A 20,312-nucleotide genomic window follows, 5' to 3' on the forward strand; every position below is an offset into this window, starting at 1 on the left:
CTTTAGTCAGTATAAAGAGTATGAAGAGTGCTCTTGAGTTGCTGCAGGAAAAAAAAAAAGCATGTTGCTGGAGCCGGGCTTAAATGCAAACTGACTGTCTGCCAGCAGGAGGCGCTGTGAGAGTGGTAGACCCAGCGGTTTCTCCAGTAACGGCTATAATCAAAGGAGCTGCGCCTATGAACGCTTCTTTATCAGATAAAATGAAAATGCCTTCAAACCTTTCTGAAAAACACCCGCGACGTGTTTTGATTTTGAAACGTGCAGTACTCATATTTATTCAACGAAGTCAAACACCACAAATAAATCAATGTATGGGAAACACTGGTATATCGAAATATCGGAAATGTGTTTAAAAACCAATATCACCGTTATTGAAAAAAATTATATCGCGATACATATTGATATTGAATTATTGTCCAGCCCTAATTCAACCCCACACCTAAATAGTTATCTAGTGTGACGACTATTTAGTAGTTATGGTTTGCTGCTTCCTGGAAATGTTTTTTAGTTGTTCAAGCAATATTAAAAAAAAAAAATAATTAAAAAAAAACACGTTGCGAATTTTACAATAGAGGGATTTTGGATTTATGAGGGGGGGGGGGGGGTTAATAATTGGCACTTTAACATTTTGATAAACTATACACCTAGTCACACGTACCATTGATTAACATTACAATCTATAAGAATTTAATCACCTTTTGGTCATATTATTAAGAGCATCTACTCCAAACAGCATAGTTTTGCTCAGTCTGTGCCTCTGAATAAAACCGAGGAGCTATTTTCAAGAGTCATAAAAACTTAATAAATCAAGGATGACAGCGGATCTCAACCACATACCAACACTTATGCAAACTTTAATGCATTCTTAAATATATTGTTTAATAAGGTTCAATAAACTGTTCCATTAAAAAAAAAAATCATGCACAAACATCCTTGTGGTAGCCTCAGTCCTAGCCTCAGAGCTCATGAAGTGCAAACCCACCATCTAGTGGAAAAACCTCAGCAAGACATACACAGGGCAACTGTTTGAGCAATTTTTTCAATCTCCAAACATCTGCCATTAGTGCTGATCCAGCAAGGCATGATTTAATATTCCCTTTAAGACAGAAAAATAAACCGCAAGCAACTGCACGCATGGTTTTAAGATGTTTATTTAAAAAATAAAATAGAAAAAAAATTACATAAAAATATTGAAGGAAAACAAAAACAATTCCTCCGTCTGACCTCTTGGATGCTGAGCAGGCCACATCGCGGGCTTTGAGTTAAGGATTGACAAGGAGTGCTTTTGGCCACTGTGACAACAGACGTCAGCAAAAAAGGGTTACATTTAAAATCCATCATTGAAATTCAATGAGTGTCACACTTTATCAAGCAAGTACATCACCACAAATGTCAAACCATTACAGAGTGAAACACTTCCACCTTTCCAACACATCTTCACAGATTCACTCGGGGAAAAACAGAGCTATTTTCATTCAGACACATCACCGATAAAGTAGGTCCTTGTGTGAACCGAAGAAGGGGAGTGTTGCCTCAATGTCTGACCCATTTTGCGAAATATGCTGGTTCGATCTAAAGCAGAAACTGCTATTAGTGTTACATTTGCCCCATTGCATTGATAGGCAGGCGAGTCAAGAGTTACAAGGACAATCCGTAGTCTCCGTATCAGATATGACTTCGTAAAACACGTCACGTAAGTTTGTGGCAATCAAAGTCATTCAATTCAGACCGCAAGTCATGGTTGTAACAGCAGTAAAATAGTCCGGTTGATCTCCAGGAGGAAATATCTGCTCCGCAAAAACTCCAGACAAGACGTCCGGCTGTTTTTCCTCCATCGAAACAGACTGAACTTGCATACAGGAACTGTTCACGTGTACCTTGATGCGTCGCTCTCAGGCCTGGCTCTGTCAACGGTCACTGTGACAAGATTTACAAGCAAACGGCCGTCGTGAGGGACACAGGAAGAGAGGTTTTCAAAACTCCACTTGCATAGTAACAATAACCTGTATGCCTGTGATGTTCAGCAACGGCAATACAGTTTTAGTGTGCCATATACAAACAGAACCAAAAAAAAAACAAAAAAAACAATACAATACAGTACAGGAATAGGTAATTACCAAAAAGGCATATATTAGCGCAAGTACCTGGCAATAAATGCACGTCAAGATTCCAGAAAGGAATCAAAATAAATTCCCTTTCTCCGCTAGTCTGATTCAGATGCCCGTTCAGAACTCGAAAAGGTCCGATTAGGGCACCTTGCATAAAGCTGCACTGATCTGGAGTCTGCTCGCACGTTCATTAGAGCTTCCCTAAAATAATTCACGTCTCACACTTACCTAGAGCGATTTAAAAAGGACACACACACACACACACACACACACACATAGATATAAATGAAAGCGCGTACAGACTAAGGGCTTGAGAATTTTTCCATGTCTATCGGTCGTCTATCCATCGGTTAAATCCAAGTCCTAAAGCCTCAATGCCACACAACTACAACCGTAAAGACGAACGAGACGAATAAAAGCAACAGACGAGACTCTGAAGCTCAACACAAAGTGGGAAATGGCGTCAACTGCAGGCAAGTCGTTCTGCGAGATCTACACTTGGCCGCTTTAACTCACGCTCCTCCAGGTGCAATTTATGCAGAGAAAAGGGGAAGAGGGAATATAAACTCTCAAAAACAGTTTTAAAACGGACTTTTCCCCTTAAGGAGCCTGTCTGACAGGATCTGTAAACGGTGAACAAAATTAAAAACATTACAAAAAATAAAAACGTTTTTACAAAAACAGAATGCTGGAAACAGCAAAAAATAAAAAAATAAAATAAAATAAAAATAAACAAAACCAAAAAAATTAAGCGTTTCCAGAGTGAACGAAAATACAGAAAGTTATTGCACAAAAAAAGTAAAGGTTGTGATGTGTACAGTCAATACGGTGGTGGATCTGGAAGCATCTCGAGTGCAGGATTCGAAGCCAGCGTTACACATACAACAAACAAACAAACACACACACACTTGAAATCCACTGAATCCAGGTCGTCCCACATGTGAAGCGTGTCACGTTTAGACTGAAAATATGAAGACATGTAAACAACGGAGCATGAAACACACACAAACATACACAAAAAAAAGGAACGTTTCACCTGTCAACCAGGAAGTTGTGGATTAGACGATCAAAAAACAAAAACAAAAACAAACCGTTCCTGTTCTCGAAGCTTCCTCAAGAAGAATGCACAGGTCAAAAACCCCAAAACGAGTCAACATATACATGCAGAGATTCAGTGGCAGACTGAACTACTTAGCACCACCATCACCACAACTACCGAACGAGGAGCTGGGTTGCAAACGCTGGTCTCTCTGTGCTCACACCATCAGCAGGAGGGCTCAATGAGTTCTCATCGTTTTAAGACGGGACCGGAGGGGTGGAAGAGGAAGCGAGGAGTGGAGAGGGAGCTTCTGGAGGGCAGGCGCATTGTCTTTATCTGCTGACGCTGGCCGGCAGACTGTCTCTCTTCCTGCGGCGCCAGGTGTTGCGGTTGTACTGCATGTGGCCTCGGCTGGAAAGGACGGGACTGTGCACCACGGCGGGGTTGTGGAAGCCCTTCCACGGGAACTTGGGACCTGTCTGCAGGAGACAAGACAAGATAGGGTAACTTAGGATGATGCAAGCATCTGAAAAATGGCTCAGCGTACATAAAAACTGGATCATAAATAAAAATGAAAACAGATGCACATCATTTGAAAGTCTGGGTACAGCACTTATTTTGAAAAGTATTATTTTTATTATCATTGTTACTCCACAAAGATGCCAAAAGTAACAAAGAGATTAATATATTGTTATAAAAGATTTATATACCCTCACTTGCGGTCTTGGCCACTTGAGGACAGTAAGAGCGCAAGACTGTCCCAGGTCTCAAAACGCTAAAGCACAGTGCCCTTAAAGCAAACTAAATACACTCTGGAGCACTATTCAAGGCTTGGAGTATCCCATCATTCATCATGTTTTGGAAAAACTCATGAGATTTTTTCTGAGATCTCGTGAGAGGTCACGGAAACCTTTCCAATGCAAGTTAAATATTAATATAATAAGTAGATCGGGCCTATCATTACATATAATTTGGTACAAAAACAAAGTGTTGCACGTTTTATTGGTGCAAAGATAAGTACTGGTGATATTTCGTACATTTGCAACTGCTTTTCATATTCGATTAGAAGCACCACAAATTAAATTGTGTCATGTTTATAGGGACTACTGAACAGACATTTAGAAGTTGATTTTACAATGCATTTTAAATTATAAGTATTTAAAATAAAAATAAAGCTATGTAAACACTTGCATTTTAACAACACTAAGTGTGTCCCATCAGGTAATGAAGTTCTACACACTTGTGGTCCTTATCCTCACTTGAAAACTTGGGCTAAATACAGGAAATATGTCATATAAGCAGTCAAGTGCAAAGACTGCAAGTGTGGGTATTTGGACAAGGGGATATTTTAAATCAACACTGGTCTTTTGATCTTTATATTCAAAGAATCCTGAAAAAATAAAAATAAAAAAAAATAAAAAAATAAATTAAATACGAATAATGTTTCCACAAAAATATTAAGCAGCACAACTCTTCAACATTGAGAATAATAAAATGCTCACTTGGAAGCAAATTGGCATTTTAAAAAAACAAATAGAAAAGTTATCTAATTAATTCTCAATATTTTAATTAAATTTCACAATATTACTGCTTTCGTTGTATATTTGGTTTAAAAAAAAAGGGAAATTCTTATTCACACCAAACTTTTGATCAGTAGTGTAAATAACAGTATTTTTTTTAAATGCAATAAAAGCAAGACGTTGCTCTCTAGACTGCATGATGACTGTAGACTTTCCATGGTAAACTGAAAAAAAAAAAAAAAAAAAAAAAAAAAAAAAAAAAAAAATTAAAGGTAAGAAAAAATATTGTGTGATACAACTTTATCTTTAGCTTAGCCCTTTAGCACTTTATGGCATTTTTTCAGTACAGCATTTAAAAAAAGATTTCTTATGAAAAGTGCGATAGAAATATAAACTTAAGTGATTTTTAAGTTTTTAGATTTTTTTTTTTTTTTTATAAAATTGATACATGGGTAGAGCAAGCCAAGCTGATGAAACATTACTCATTAAAAAAAAAAAAAATTACCCTTTCCATTTAAATAAAGTTACTCAAAACCTGATTTGAATTCTTGATGCTGATTTAACATTGTTAAGCATTGTTGAATTTCTTCCTCTTAATTGAAAGTATAATTCACCTTAAAATTAAAATTTTGTCATCATTTACTTACCATCATGTTGTTGCAAACCTGTATGACTGTCTGTCATCTGTGGGACACAAAAGATGATAGTTCTGGATCCCATTGACTTCCACTGTGTGGTCAAAAAAATACAATAGAAGTCAAAGGGAACTGAAACTGTTCTGTTACCAAAGTCTTCAGAAGAAAGCGAGTCATACGGGTTTGAAACGACATGAGGGTGAGTTAATGTAGACATTTAATTTTGGAGTAGACCTTCCTTTTACTTTGTCATTAGACTAGACTGAAGTCTTGATGAAGGAAGGAAAGTTGGGCTAACTGTCAAGATTAGGGATGCACCGAAATCTTTGGGCGCAGAAAATTATCGGCCGGAAATAGCATTTTCGGTTTTCGGCCGAAAGAGAAAAACAGCGAAATAACGAGGCCAAAGAAAAAAAAAAAAAAAAAAAAAAAAAAACAGTGTTCACCGTGCCGAGCCGAACCATACCATACCGAGCCGAGTCGTACCACGCAGTGGAAAAGCACCACAAGTGAACCGAACTGTACCATTACCAAAACGGTAAAACGTGTAAACTCTGCTGATCACGGATTGGCCGGAGAGAATTGTCACTACCTGCATCACTGAACTTGCAACACAAACACAACAGAACCGCAAGATTTAAATCAGCACAGCCAGCGAAGGATCGAATGCAACGGTTTTGAACGAGCGCACCTTTTTTTAACTACCAAAAACTTTAGTTGTCTGTTGCGGAAGTACAGACGTTGCTCTTGTTGACAGCAGAGGAGCGGATCCAGCGAGAGCTTGATGGGGCGACGCGGAATTAAAAACTATTTTTTAGGAGTTGCGGCGGTGCAACTATAACCACATGTGAATAATCCCACCCACTCTAAAGCGATACTAAACTGCAGTGGAAACCCGAGCCGAGCAGTGTCGTACCGTACCACACAGTGGAAATGCACCATTTGACTAACATGAATAGTACATTACAGTATTTATTCATCTTTCCTAATGTTAGTTAATGAGAATAGTTGTTCACTGTTAGTTCATGTTAATTCAGAGTGCATTAACTGTTAACAAGCACAACTGTTGATTTTAATAATGCACTAGTAAATGTTGAAATTAACATTAAGATTAATAAATGCTGAAGTAGTATTGTTTATTTTGTTCATGTTAACTAATGAACCTAATATAAAAAAAAAATTAAATTCGGTCCAATTTTATTGCTACTTTCAGTAAAAAGTATGTTGTGTTTTTTAAATTCAGTATCATTAAAAATGGAGTTAAATTAAAAAGTCTTACAAAAATACTTTGTATTATTTAATAAAATAAATAATCATTACAAAGCATTTTCAGTTTTCGGCCAAGTGCTTCGAGAATTTTCGGTTTTGGTGCATCCCTAGTCAAGATACACACAACATCTAGAGGAGAGCACACGTGGGACACCGCCTACCTTGGGATGATGGTGGGGACTGGGTAGAGGGCTGTGGGGAGCTGGGGGGGGCATGTGGAAGTATGGGGGTGGTCCATCTGCCATACACACCTGTCTGCCAGGTAGAGCGTGGACAGAAAGATTGCCGGGGATTGACACTCTCGCCTGGAGAAACAGAGAGGAAGCTAGCTACCCATCAAAGAATCATCATCATCATCATCATCATTAAATTCAATTATTAACCAAAACAGCCCCTCACCTGGGCAGCCAGAGGCATGGTGAGTGCTGCCGTGATGCTGGCTTTGCCCGTGTGCATCTGAAGCGCTGCTGGCAGGGGACCTGTTGCCAGGATCTGGGGAGGGAAGGGGGCTACAGGTGGAGCGACATACGGTGTGGAGTCAGAGTCCTGAAGGAGCAGAAGTCAAATATGTGAGAGGGAATGACAATCTAACCTTGTAAAGCCTGACATATGAAATAGTCAGAATTATATATATACAAAACTTCTATTATTTCATATGTCAGTCTCATGGGTGTGTGTGTGTATATATATATGAAGAGTTCAGACGCAAAAGCCTTCAAGTGCCATCTGAAATTTTCTTCTAAAATGAGCAATTTTCTCAGGTCCTCAGGTGTATGTTCAGTAATTTCACTTTAAATGGCAATGAATAGGTTCTTTATTAAATTTAAATTATATATATATATATATATATATATATATATATATATATATATATATATATATATATATATATATATATATATATATAAAAAAAAATGGAGTAGTATATTGAACCTCTTGACAATTGCACAATTATATATTTGATATTTTGAGTATCATTTGATAAATCAGGGTTTTATGTTTTTATACCTTGGTGCAGTAGCTGATATTAATATGGACAAAAGATGAAAATCTGATAGCTTGTAATGCAAATCAATGAGTTCTTTATAACCACATAACAGACTACGTACATAAAATACATATAATGACAACTGATATTTATATCTCCTAATAACATGACTTCGTAAGATGATATTTAAATGCTCAGTTTTAGCTTACAGCTCTATAGCTTTCATATTAACATCAGAAATTTGAGAGATGAACAAAAAAAAACAATCCTCAGAAGCCTGATGCATATTTAATACGCACATTTTAACACACATTTTATAAAAATATAAGGTATGGATAACCAAATAAAGCTAAGTTTCTTCAGGTCAGTAAACGGTCATGGGTCAAAGACAAAAAGGATGTTCAAAAATCAAAACAATAAAAGTTTTATACAGTATAATTACATAAATACGCAAGTTACACTGAATGATGATGATCATTTCATCCATATTCTAACATCTTAATTTTCACAAAAGTTATTTGAAGCATTAAAGCGGACACTTTCCTTACATTTAATATACTTATGCATATAAAATCAGTTTTCACAATTTAATTTAATGCAGACACCAAATTGGGACCTCTCGTCTTTGACCCTCATCTTTAAATGTCACCAACAATATTAAAGCTATTCTTACATTTGCTTTATAAAAATCCTCAGTTTTCACAGCAAAAAGACACATGAACCACAACCTAATAAGAGAGGTTTTTACAATTACACTGAAAGGTCTTTATATATATAAAAAAAATAAACTAATAATCAGACAACAGAAGGCATGTAGTAGAGATGGTGCACAGCAGCTGTTTCACAAACGTTTCGATTGAGATCATTTAGAGGCCATAAAGTGTTGAATGTCCCGTGTAATGCAGTATGTTTTTAGGGTTGTACGGACATGGATGAAGGGCAATGCTTACGATATCACTGCCTGACAGCGAGGACGCAGAAGAGGCGGAGGAGTGCTGTTGAGGGCTGGAGAGGGACATGGGGGAGTCTGCGCTGTGAGGGGACACAGAGTCCCTCTGCTGCTGGTCCTCCACACCTACACCCAGCAGTGTGCCTGTCTCCACCTGCTCCACTGAGTCCTTATGAGATGGACCTACATGCAGAAGACAGCAAAAACATCAGCCATACACCACTACAAGTTATGCTGAATCAGAGCAGGTTACATCTGAAACATGGCTGAAACTGGTGGATTCTGTCAAAGCAGACTGAGCATCTCCACAGCCACTTTTCAAAAGGTCACATGCTCCACCTCCAAACTAATCTACCAAGCGTCAGTTTAAAAGAAAACACATTAATCACAGTCAAAGTCAAGAATAAGATGTGTGAAAGGGATAAAATGCTGTTGAGGAGGACACTTCCTCGCTTCAAGGGCACCTACAAAGTTACGCTGCATCAGAAAATGATTCAAATCCATTGATATCAATGCAATGTAAGGATGTACAGGACAAAATGCAAGGGTTTGCCAAAGTGACACTTCATTACTGCAAACAGCAGCCGCTGCAAAGCACTCTGACATTGACATTAATTGACCAATGACATGTTATGCTTTCATCAGACAAAATACTCCAATTTCATTACCTTTAGAATATATTTATAAAGACAGTACAAATTCTATTCATGCTAAGGTCCAAAGTATTTTATTAAATAGAATTTATTTTCAAAAATCCTAATCCAATGCATCACAAACATCTGAAAAAGTCATCTAAAAAATAAACTAAAATAAAAAAGCTTCTGGCTTCTGAAATTCTGAAAATGTAATTATTTTATTTACATAATTTTATGTATGGATACTCCTAATTTCTGTGAATTAATAAAATGTTATGACATAACTTTCATGGCTAATTTACTAGAATAAGACTACAATACTATTAGGAAGTCTTATTACTATTTAGGGTAATGTGCCATCTTAAAACTATCATCCTAACATTGCTGTAAAACTTCTCGAACACCAGGACATCAGTGACTGCTCCACTCAGATGGCCTTATCTATGAGTACTGCACATTATGAAGTACAGTCAAAAACACAAACATCCTGAATGAAATTCATAAAAGGTACATTGTGAGAAAGTCTCTTCATATTCAGACGCACCCTTGTTCCTCTCAATGCGGGCGTTGTGTCTGCAACCCCACTTCTTTATGATCCACTCCCTGTAGTTGAGGACTTCCTGGGTGACTTTAATTATGCGGCCCAAAGTGCTGAGGGGACAAGATAAGTGGCAAATTAAATCAAGAGTTTGAGAGAACTAGGGTGAAGGTGCTTGTATGCAGATGAGAGCTGTACCTGTCACTGTCTTTATTGGGGTAAGAACGGGCGAGAGGTGATACGGCGTGACCCAGTATTATATACGCATAGTCAAAAGCCTCCTTCACCTGCATGGCACCATACGAACTTTTGCCCACGTCATTACCTAAACAATCATTGAAAAGAAATAACATACATATATTATATACATACACAAACATATACAATACATATATAAACAATATTTTTCACCATTTGATTCTTTTGTAATTATGTGGTGCTAATTATTGTACACACACACATTTTCATGATTCACTGCTTCACTATTAATGAAACACAAAAGGAAGTAATTTTCGCATTCAGCATGACAAACTTCAAAGAAAAACTAAAACAAAAGTGAAACAACTTTAAAAGTTTGTTTCATGGTGTAATGAATAGAGTTATTAATGGTTAACTAAACAACTTTCAGTAAATTGCTTTCAGTATTGCTTGCATCAAATTACTTTTATTGTCTAAAAGCAAATACCAGCAACAACCATCATCCCATTTTCTCAAGCAAATTGCAAAAGTGTCTCATCAATGGCTCATTTCCAAAAACCTAGTGAGCGGCCTTCCTAGACATCACCTTAAGGCATCACAGGCGAAGTTAATGATGTGAAATCTGTCCTAAAACATAGGCAGCTGCCTTTTTAGATACCTTGTTTTGGTCAAATTTGGATTCATTGAAAAAGCAATACAACAATGCATTGTGGAGATCATAGCAAAGTTGAAATAACATGCATTTTAATCCCATGCCATAATGCAGGTTTTTCAAAATTAAATCATAAAACATGTAATGTTAAACTGACAAATTCTCAGAGGGAACTTCAAGTAATTTAAAAGGTCCAGCTGAAAAAAAAAAAAAAAAAAAAAATCGCTAAACCAAACTGTCCTGAAATTGACTGAGTCTGCTTATGTTATTAATATGTTGAGCAAAATGCTAAACCAAACTGTCCTGAAATTGACTGAGAGGATTCTTCATGTGAGAAATGAGTGAAATTGCTCATTTATGAGGTTCCAATTCAGTTAGGATGCCATCTCAGAAACTAGTTGCCAATGTAGGAAGTAGACAAGAAGCCCACTAGGTTTTTTATTATTGGAACTATTTATTTTATTTTTTTGTCAGCAGGACCTTTTAAATTACTTAAAGTTCCCTCTGAGAATTTGTCAGTTTAACATTACATGTTTTATGATTTAATTTATAGTTTTGAAAAACCTGCATTATGGCATGGGATTAAAATGCATGTTATTTCAACTTTGCTATGATCTCCACAATGCATTATTGTATTGCTTTTTCAATTAATCCAAATTTGGCCAAAACAAGGTATCTAAGAAGGCAGCTGCATATGTTCCTAAACAGCTTGAACATTACCTGGAAGAAGAGGGTCCTCGATACAGAGCATGGAGGGCCTGTAGCCATTACTCATGGCCTTCATGATGTCCTCTTTAGCCATGTAAGCTCCGCCGTTCTTTATCCTGATGCCCGTCTTCAGGTAGTTGAAGTGTCTTCCATACAGCTCGAAGAACTCAATGAGCAGAATGCCAAGGTTCATGTTGGGATTCCTAGCATCAATCCTTGGGTGCAACTGCGGGTGTAAGCCAAAAAAAAAAAAAAACCGGAAGGCAAAATGAGACAGTCTCTTTATTAGTTTGGTACAGTCATTTATGAAATGAATATGACTGACAGTTATACAAAAGGTAGTAAAATATGCTCGACAAGTAATGACAGATCTCTAAATGAGATGAGATCAAGCTATTTTTATTCTGAAACACTAACGCTTCTTTTCGTCTGCATGTCGTGGCTGCTAATATTGCACCTGTAAGAAGCTGATGACCATCAGGATGAGACTGTAGGAGCTGATTCCTCCCGTGAAGACTTCGTTGAGGTCTCGCTGCAGCAGGAACTGCTTCAGCACTAAGATTAAATAAGGCAGCACGGTATACTTCTGTGTGGGAGAACAAAAGAAGGTATTTTTGACTTTGGGACATAAAAAAAAAAAAAAAAACCTCATTTACACCAGGCATCTCAAAAGCGTCTCTATTTAACACTTGAATGATCACAACAAGGTTTATTTTTTTAATGAAAGGGTCTTTTTTACGATACAATAGTGTCTCATTACACGTTGACGTCAGGAATATTGAAAGTGTTTCGTGAAGCCTTGCACATGTGCCTAAACATAGGAACTGCACACATGGTTGTCTTTCACAGTAGATAAAATGCAGCTGTTCTGAAACTGCAGAAATGTTTACATAAGGTGAAGTGTTATGATAACTGGGGACGGGCCAGTGAATCTTACATTCCTCCACCATGTAAGATCGACACCCTCTTGAAGGCTTTGGGTGTCATTCACTATTGGAGTGAATCAAGTCCTCCTGGGAAGCTTGAATTTATGAGCTGGAAGTCAATTACGATGTCCAACTTTAGTTTTTAAGCCACACATTTTAACTCAAAGGGGTTGACACAATATCTGTGTGAGATATGTATTACATTTATTAAATTAAGGTGTTACCTTAAAAAGAATATGCTAACATCAAACTACTTTGAATTCATTAGCGAGCTGAGCCTCAGTGCCCTTCACATTCATCACCAATGAGGTCACAATTAACTTTGGATGCTGCCCAAGAACATAACTGTCTATGTAGACAGCAAGAAGCTGTAACTTGTAAAATCCATCTGAAGGAGCATGTTCATCAATAAATTATGATTGGTAAATTGGTAAAAAAAAAGATTTGTGCACATGCACATTCAGTGAATCAGACCCTTTATCCCTAAATGGAGTATTAAGGAAAAATCTCCTCTGATAGATGCACAGATGAGAGCTATGAAGGTGATCTTGCGGTCACAGAGGAGTACTGCAGGTATGCACATGGACATGAGCTTGGCAGAAGAGCATTAAGGCAGCAGGTCATCTCCTAATTCAAACATCTGCACTGAAAGCTTGCTGACAGATGTTCATTAAGCTTCACCCTCCTGCTCTCTTTAGTCTAACACTGACACTTTAAGCCTGACATCAAATTAGCAAACATGGAGTAAATCTAGGACACATAAAACATGCAAATACAAGTAGGGTTCAAAATGTACATCCTGCCTTTAGCAGGTGGGCCAAATGAACTGAAAAAATATGATATATTTATATACATAAATAGCAGCATCACACAATGATCAGTCCTATAGCAAAATGCTTCTTTTCAACATCAAAACCATTAGAATTTTGTGCATATTTTCATACTGGCAGCTAAACACAAGGAACGTCGCCACACAGAGTTCCAGAGTCACTACAATAACAACTCATTTGGACTTTGAAGCCAAAGCCTTTCATGTATATATCCTGTGTGTATAACAAATCAGGTCAAAGTACTTTTATCAGTGATGGCCAGATTGTCATTACTGGCTTGGGACTTAAAGTACAGCAGTAAGTAACACCACAATGGTCAAGGCCCTTTCAATGTTTTCACAAGAAAATGTAGAAAGATTTATGCAAAAATGCAACCACAAGACTGTTGGGACTTGCCTACATGAGCTGAAAGAACTGAAGACTGGTAAACTGAACTGCTTTGCTTTTGTTCACTAAAACACATGCAAGATTAATCAGCTATAGTCAAGACATAAAATTCACAACTTACATTTACAAGGAAAAGGAACATTTGCAAGTTGAACTAAATTACATTAGTCCCAATGTGTCATTGAGACTCTGTTTCAGCTTGATATGTTCTCATCTTTTTGCATATTATAGGCAATTAAAATATTACTATTACGAATAAAATGAATTGTATGCCATTTTTGTGGAAAGTAAAATGGAAAGAAAATATTGAACATGACTTTATCAAAAGTCCATGTACTAGAACTAAAAAAAGACCAAAAATGCAGCAAAACAATAATACTGAGAAATATTACAATTCAAAATAAGTTTCATTTGAATATTAAAATGCAATTTATTTCTATCATGCAAAGCTGAATTTTCTGCAACCATTACACATTGTGTTTTCAGTGTCACATGATCATTAAGAATTTGTTTTTTGAGCACCAAATCAGCTAACTAGAATAATTTCTTATTACCATCAATAATGAAAATATATTTGAACTCAGTAATAGAATAGTCAGAAGTTGTCCCAAATTTTTCAAACATGTTGTAAATACTCTATTGTATAATACAATTCTAAAAGACTAAATGAACTCAGTAATAGAATAGTCAGAAGTTGTCCCACATGTTGTAAATACTCTATTGTCTGCTACAGTTCGACATGCTGTCATTTTGCAAATAATGTCAATTATAATGTTATTTTTAGAGACTAAAATGAAGTGATATGCTACTTTAGCAAAACTGAAATTATTGAATGACATGTCCTTCAAATTTAGTACTTAATCAAAATTTGACATGTACACTTACTAAAACAAAATCGTACAAATGAACACAAATAAACCAGCAAACAATATTCAGACATTCAGCACAATACATTTAGTCTAGTTTAACAAACTTTCGTAAAATTAGATTTACAAAATATGCCAAAAGCTTTTTACCTTCACATATTCTTTGATGAAGCTAGCAGCTTTGATGCCCGTCTCCACGTTAAAACTTATGTCCACTTTCACCTCGGTCTCCTGATCGGTCAGTTTGATGATTGGTACCCAAAATTCAAAGATATGAATATAACACAATTAATGACCAAGAATCCCCCAAATGTTAAAAATTAAAGCAAAACATCCAAAGGGGATCCATTCAGGGTGACAAACTAAGCAACAACCACTGAATACGAAACTGTTTAACTGAGTGTAGTTGATGTTAAATCAACAGATGGAAACTCCTACCGTAGCTTTGTCCAGAACTTTGATAGAAAATGGTTCTGCCACATTGTGTTTTCTGAGCGCCTGCTCCAGCTGCTGCAGGGGAGGTTTCTCCCATTTCCCAAACACCACCAGGTCAATGTCACTACAGGGTTAAAGAATCAGCCAGATTTAGCTTTAAGCAATTTGTTCAAATCAACACTCTCTACGAAGCCTAACGAAAGCCCAAATACCACATGCTGTCAAATAAACTCACATTCATTTGTCTTCTTAGTAATGTTCAGTCAAATACATGAGGCCTACTGACTAACACTAACACAAGGAAAATCTTTCAAGCTTTAGAGACCATTTCTTTGGACTGTACAAGTTTTGCAAGCTGCAGATCTAAGATCATTTGTGCCATCCTTGCATCTGGAGTTAACAAACTGCAATTGATCATAAAATATCAGTTTAGTTATTGAAAGACAGCTCTGAGCCAAAAAGGGCTAGCAGGCGATGGTTGTGATAATGAAGCACGTGCTCCGATCCCACCAGTCTGTGAGAGTCATCGAACTGTGAATAGTGTTATGACAGCAACAACAGATCATGAGGGAAACATTACGTATGTGGAGACACTGTGGGTGTTGTCACTTAAGGTGCAAGATCAAACACACATTCATTTACCTGGTTGGGAGAAAGAGTCCAGTGCTAAAGCTGCCAAAAATCTGGACCTGAGTACATAAAAAAAAATTGTGAATTTTTGATTTGCATTTAAAATAGCTCAATTTCAAAGACATCAACTCTTAAGCTTACTTCGGCGGTCGGCCACAACTCCTTGATGACTGACTCTATCCTGTCCACCACCTCTTGTCTCATGGTGGTCTCCTCAGGACGAGGAGACATGAAATTGTAGAAGTCCATGATTTCTTCATGCAACTTGGAAGAAATGAGAAAAGATTATAATGGAAAGGCCATTGGTACAATTTAAGAGGTCATTGTTGCATATCCTTCACAACGAGTCAAAGCAAGAATCTTAACATTGGTTTTAAAAATGAAAAAACAAAAAAACAAAAACAACATTAACATGTACAATACATACACTTGGGCTACAGGACAAAGAACTTGACTGGTTAAATGCTAACCAATAGCTGTTCAGCAAATTTCAGCTCTGGCTTCATTCTAGTACAAAAACATCCACATTTCACAATCCAATCAATTCCCTATGGATAAAAATCAGCTGCCGGAAGTATTTAATGCTTGAATCATGGAAAAGATACTCCAGATTGCAATACAATTATGTAAAAATCACCATTAAGAAATTCCAAGAGTGAAGAAAAAAAAAAAAAAAAAAAAAAAACATTATGCATGGAAACCCTATGAAAAATATAGATCAGGATGGCAAAAAATGCAATATTTAGTGTGGCTAACAAATTTAAATGGTATTGTAAATTATTATCCAACCTCTACATTTGGTCCTCCAAATTATGAATATTTGGTAACATCATTGAGCTGATTATACTTTAATTTTTTGTTTTTAATAATTTTTTATAATTCTATTTCATAGAAAAAAAATGCACATATGAAATACTTCTCACTTGTAGTTAAGTCTGTTAACTACACCAGAGTCTCCAGCTAACTTACAGACTTAAAACTTCTTATTCGTTTCACTAGAAAATTAGAAATAAGAGCTGGAAATACTAAGAAAACCAAAGTCCACCAATCTTAAACACCTAAACAGTATTTTGCACCTATGAGTGTATGACACAGAAATGCTGTGAAGGACTACACAGGACACTCACTAGGTTTTGGGACACAGTCACTGCCTCATTCTTCGTGGAAAAATTCCAGAGGTCTGGAACCATCCACCGTAAATATAACAAGTTCATGCAACAGATTCGTCCCTTCTTACAAGCCTACAACTGCTGAGTTACTAAAGACTTAAGCATGCATTGTATTAAGTGTCCAGTGTTATAGTCATAAATCAGCAAACACCAAAACTGGATCCAGCCGACAGCCAACATTAACATACAGGTGATGACAGCAAATGCAACAAAACTGTTAGTTAAAAGCTATAAGCAAACAAAAACCCACTTGCTGTATTTATAAACTCATTTAAAAATGAAGTCACTCAGGTTTGAACAGGTTCAGGTTTACTGATCAGTTTTGTCATCACATGGTCCCTGACATCCTGGCGTGGCCCAACCACTCTTCCAGAAGCATCTCTCATTTTGCCTTCAGGATTTTTTTTTTTTTTTTTTAAAAGTCATTAAAAGTTATATAAACCATGAACCAAACCAGCCAGCTACGAGAGGAATCAAAACATTACAAACTTTGACTGGAAGCAGAAAAATATTTGAAAATCAGAAACTGAACAAGACTGTGTGGGTAACAGCTTTAATGCGGGAAAGAACTACAATCCCAGTAAGCATTTCCAATAACAATCAAATTAAAAAGAAATATAAAACCATTGATTTAAACAGTTGATTATACATATAGAAAAAATACATGTTGTGATCACTGCAAAATATAAATAACATAACTGCACATCTTGCAGTGAATAATGTATATGCATCATAGTCAAGTGTTTAAATCAATAGTTTTATATATGATTTTATATGAAAGGATAGGGAAGACGACTATCAATCGCAGTTTTATTTTTTTTGTTTGTTTGAATGGGCAAGTACACAAACAAATTTAGTCTCTGTTCTCAGATTGCTTAATAATTCTCAACTTAACCATTCCAAAAAAATCCCACCCACCAAAATGAAAATTTAAAACAAGAATATAAAAAAAAAAAGTTTAAAAAAAAAAAAAAAAAAAAAAAGGTTAATGGCTTCAACAATTGCATATTCTGCTGATTAACAACCTTGTAGCTCACAGTAGATCATTCTTTAAAGATTTATAAGCTATCCCTTTAAGAAACTGAGCAGGCGTTTTACTTCTGGAACCCACATTAGAACATTTGAATAAGCATATTATATATTTATTTTAGATCAAGTGTTAAGAAGACTGTATATGCTAATCTAACTTGTTTCTGCTTTAAGCTAATTAATCATAATTCACTTAAACAAACTTGTGACCCTGGACCACAAAAGCAGTCATAAGTAGCACAGGTATATTTGTAGCAATAGCCAACAATACACTGTATGGGTCAAAATTATACATTTTTCTTTCATGCCAAAAATCATTAGGATATCAGATAAAGACCATGTTCCATTTAGATATTTTGTAAATATCCTACCGTAAATATCTAAATTTAATTTTTGATTAGTAATATGCATTGCTAAGAACTTCATTTGGACAACTTTAAAAGCAGTTTTCTCAATATTGATTGATTTATTTATTTTTTGCACCCTCAGATTCCAGATTTTCAAATAGTTGCATCGGAGCCAGAGATTGTTCTATCCTAACAAACATGCTTATTTATTCAGCTTTCACATTATGTCTCAATTTAAAAAAAAAAATAATAATAATCACCATTATGACTGGCTTTGAGGTCCAGGGTGACAATTTGCATTTTCATTACATGTTTTGTTCTCGGTTTAACGAGTCAGTGAGTTGTTGACTGGACAACCGCTCTAAACGATTCGAGAATGAATCGAACACACCGGTTCAACAGATTCACTGACATAAAGATCCGAATCAAAAGATCGAATCGTTACAATCTGTTAATCAGACGCTCACATTCCACAAGTGACCCAACCCACAGACCGCAGCGGCTCCGAACCGAACCCAGGACACCCCGGCTAACGTGCTAAAGCTAATTACCCGGCCCAACACGACAAAAAAGGCCCACTGACACTTTACCACACACGAAAAGGCCACAGAGAGACCGCGTAACATTATAACGCCCCATCCCGACCGCCGTTATAAATCAAGCTCATCTCACCCGTCAACCCCTGGGTTATATTTCCTCGTCTTCCACGGCGTGCCGGAGTTGTCATAATTGCCATTAGCCAAGTTGGAGAGCAAGTAGTTTATCCCGTAGGTGCTGGCCTTGTTGTCGCTTTTCCTCCGGCCCGGGTGATGGTGATGGTGGCTGTGAACCGCTGCCGGGTGGGACGGGTGGCGCTTCATGCAACTCTGCTGCTGCTGCTCTTGATGGAAATGTCGTAGATGAGGATGAGGAGGGTGATGATGATGATGGTTGACATTATTCAACACGCTCTCGCTGCAAGTAAAAAACGCATGCCCCTTGTTCATATTCCCAGCAATCATATTAGGGCTTGTAGTCCTTATTTTAGAGCAACTGTACGCCGGATCCGCCGCCGAGCCGGTCTTCTGGGTCATTTCGCCGTCTCCCGTGTTTCCATTCAACGCGTGAGCCGCAGAGCCGCTGTTTTTAATGTTAGTGCTGTTATTCGCGTTGGACGCGACAGTCTTATAAACGTCAAACGCCGGAGAGTTGACACGGAGGTTGTTGTGGTGATGGTGGTTCTGGTGCTGACCCGTGTTAGTCCGGTTCACCTGAGACGTCTCCCACACACGCATCCATAAAGCATTTGCAGGACCTTTCTGTTCCGGCTGAATCCAAGCGACCCTCGGATCCATTCAACTCGTCTTTCTAGCAGCGCTGTCAGACAAACGAACGCCTTTCCCCTCCGTTCAGCGGATGAGTTTGAGTCCGGACCGCGAGAACGAGTCTGTGAACGGAGCTACGCGAAACCACAGGGAAAATAACGACGTGCCGAACGCCACAACCAACGGGAATCAGTTAGTGGCCCTTTTCCCCCGCTAGCAATAAACTGTTAGCTAAACTATACAGTGTTTCCAATATGGCGTAGCCTATTCCCTTGAACCCCGAAATCCAGTACGCATGTGTAGGATTTAAACTATCAGGGCAGCACACACCCCCAGACTCCAGTCCACACCGAGCAGGCGCAATCGAGCAACCCCACCCTTCTGAGCGGCTTCAAAGCCAGGAACACACATTTGAATTTACAACCCTACACCGCGTGCGACGCGGCGCGATTAATACACGCGACGCGCGAGAACTGAGAACAGCTTTTGCAATGACCGCGTGGGTGTTGATGTGTGCAATAAAAGCCTATTGATGCATCTAGATTTATTTATTTATTTATTTTTTTAACGTCACAGTTTCATAGTAATCATCCATTTTATATTAGATTTTCAAGACACCAACTCAAAACAGACCTAAACCACAACAAACAAACAAGAAACAGATGCTGTTAGCACGGCTTATAAATATTGCAAGTAAACACAGGACATTCCACATAGGGTTCAAATGCTTATATATACACACACACACACATACCCTTACATGTGCATTAAAATATATAATTATATTATAAAATATGCTTTGTTAAATATTGTGAAAAATGCAAACAATAATTTGGCATCTAAAATATTTAAAGCATTTATTTAAGTATGAAACATAAAATATGCTTTTATGTTTTTTTTAACCTCTGTTACCCCAAGGTCACCTACTGAGAGTAATTATTGAAGGTCTCCCTATCCTATTTTTGTACTTCTGTTGAATTTCTTTAATAGATTCTTAATGAATAATATATATTTTTATATTAAAAAAATAATTTATTTAGTAAACAAACAAAATCAAAATAATTAAAATAATCATTATTATTAATCTCCATTTTAAATACATTCTTCCTTTTTTAAAAAAGAAAAATGTGTATGAAAAAAGTTACATATG

At 37.0% G+C, this 20,312-nt stretch overlaps 1 protein-coding gene across 3 annotated transcripts; it reads right to left on the bottom strand.

The window, feature by feature from the left end:
* Positions 1 to 1,135: 1,135 nt before the first annotated feature.
* LOC109110849 (terminal nucleotidyltransferase 4A-like) lies at positions 1,136 to 19,585 on the bottom strand. 3 transcript variants are annotated; one of them, XM_042745637.1, is made up of 14 exons: positions 18,531 to 19,585; position 18,442; positions 15,455 to 15,577; positions 15,326 to 15,372; positions 14,687 to 14,807; positions 14,399 to 14,506; positions 11,697 to 11,825; positions 11,252 to 11,465; positions 9,880 to 10,006; positions 9,688 to 9,794; positions 8,510 to 8,691; positions 6,971 to 7,117; positions 6,733 to 6,876; positions 1,136 to 3,626 (listed from the first exon to the last, which is right to left on the bottom strand). In XM_042745637.1, exons 1-14 carry the CDS (start codon positions 19,190 to 19,192, stop codon positions 3,480 to 3,482), a joined length of 2,259 nt encoding a protein of 752 aa, XP_042601571.1. In that variant the 5' UTR covers positions 19,193 to 19,585; the 3' UTR covers positions 1,136 to 3,479. The 3 variants fall into 3 exon arrangements, with proteins under 3 accessions (XP_042601571.1, XP_042601570.1, XP_042601569.1); XM_042745636.1 differs by lacking the exon at position 18,442 and having other exon boundaries at positions 6,823 to 6,876; positions 18,531 to 18,669; XM_042745635.1 differs by lacking the exon at position 18,442 and having other exon boundaries at positions 18,531 to 18,669.
* Positions 19,586 to 20,312: the final 727 nt, after the last annotated feature.

The sequence above is a fragment of the Cyprinus carpio genome, chromosome B19 (genome assembly GCF_018340385.1).
Source record: "Cyprinus carpio isolate SPL01 chromosome B19, ASM1834038v1, whole genome shotgun sequence".
Classification (NCBI taxonomy): Eukaryota; Metazoa; Chordata; class Actinopteri; order Cypriniformes; family Cyprinidae; genus Cyprinus; species Cyprinus carpio.

Excerpts from the sequence above, each read along its gene's own strand:
- LOC109110849 (XM_042745637.1), bottom strand. The coding sequence starts at position 19,192 with ATGGATCCGAGGGTCGCTTGGATTCAGCCGGAACAGAAAGGTCCTGCA. Across the intron at positions 11,466-11,696 it reads TGGTCATCAGCTTCTTACAG|TTGCACCCAAGGATTGATGC; the intron begins GTGCAATATTAG and ends TTACACCCGCAG. Across the intron at positions 9,795-9,879 it reads CCCAATAAAGACAGTGACAG|CACTTTGGGCCGCATAATTA; the intron begins GTACAGCTCTCA and ends TTGTCCCCTCAG.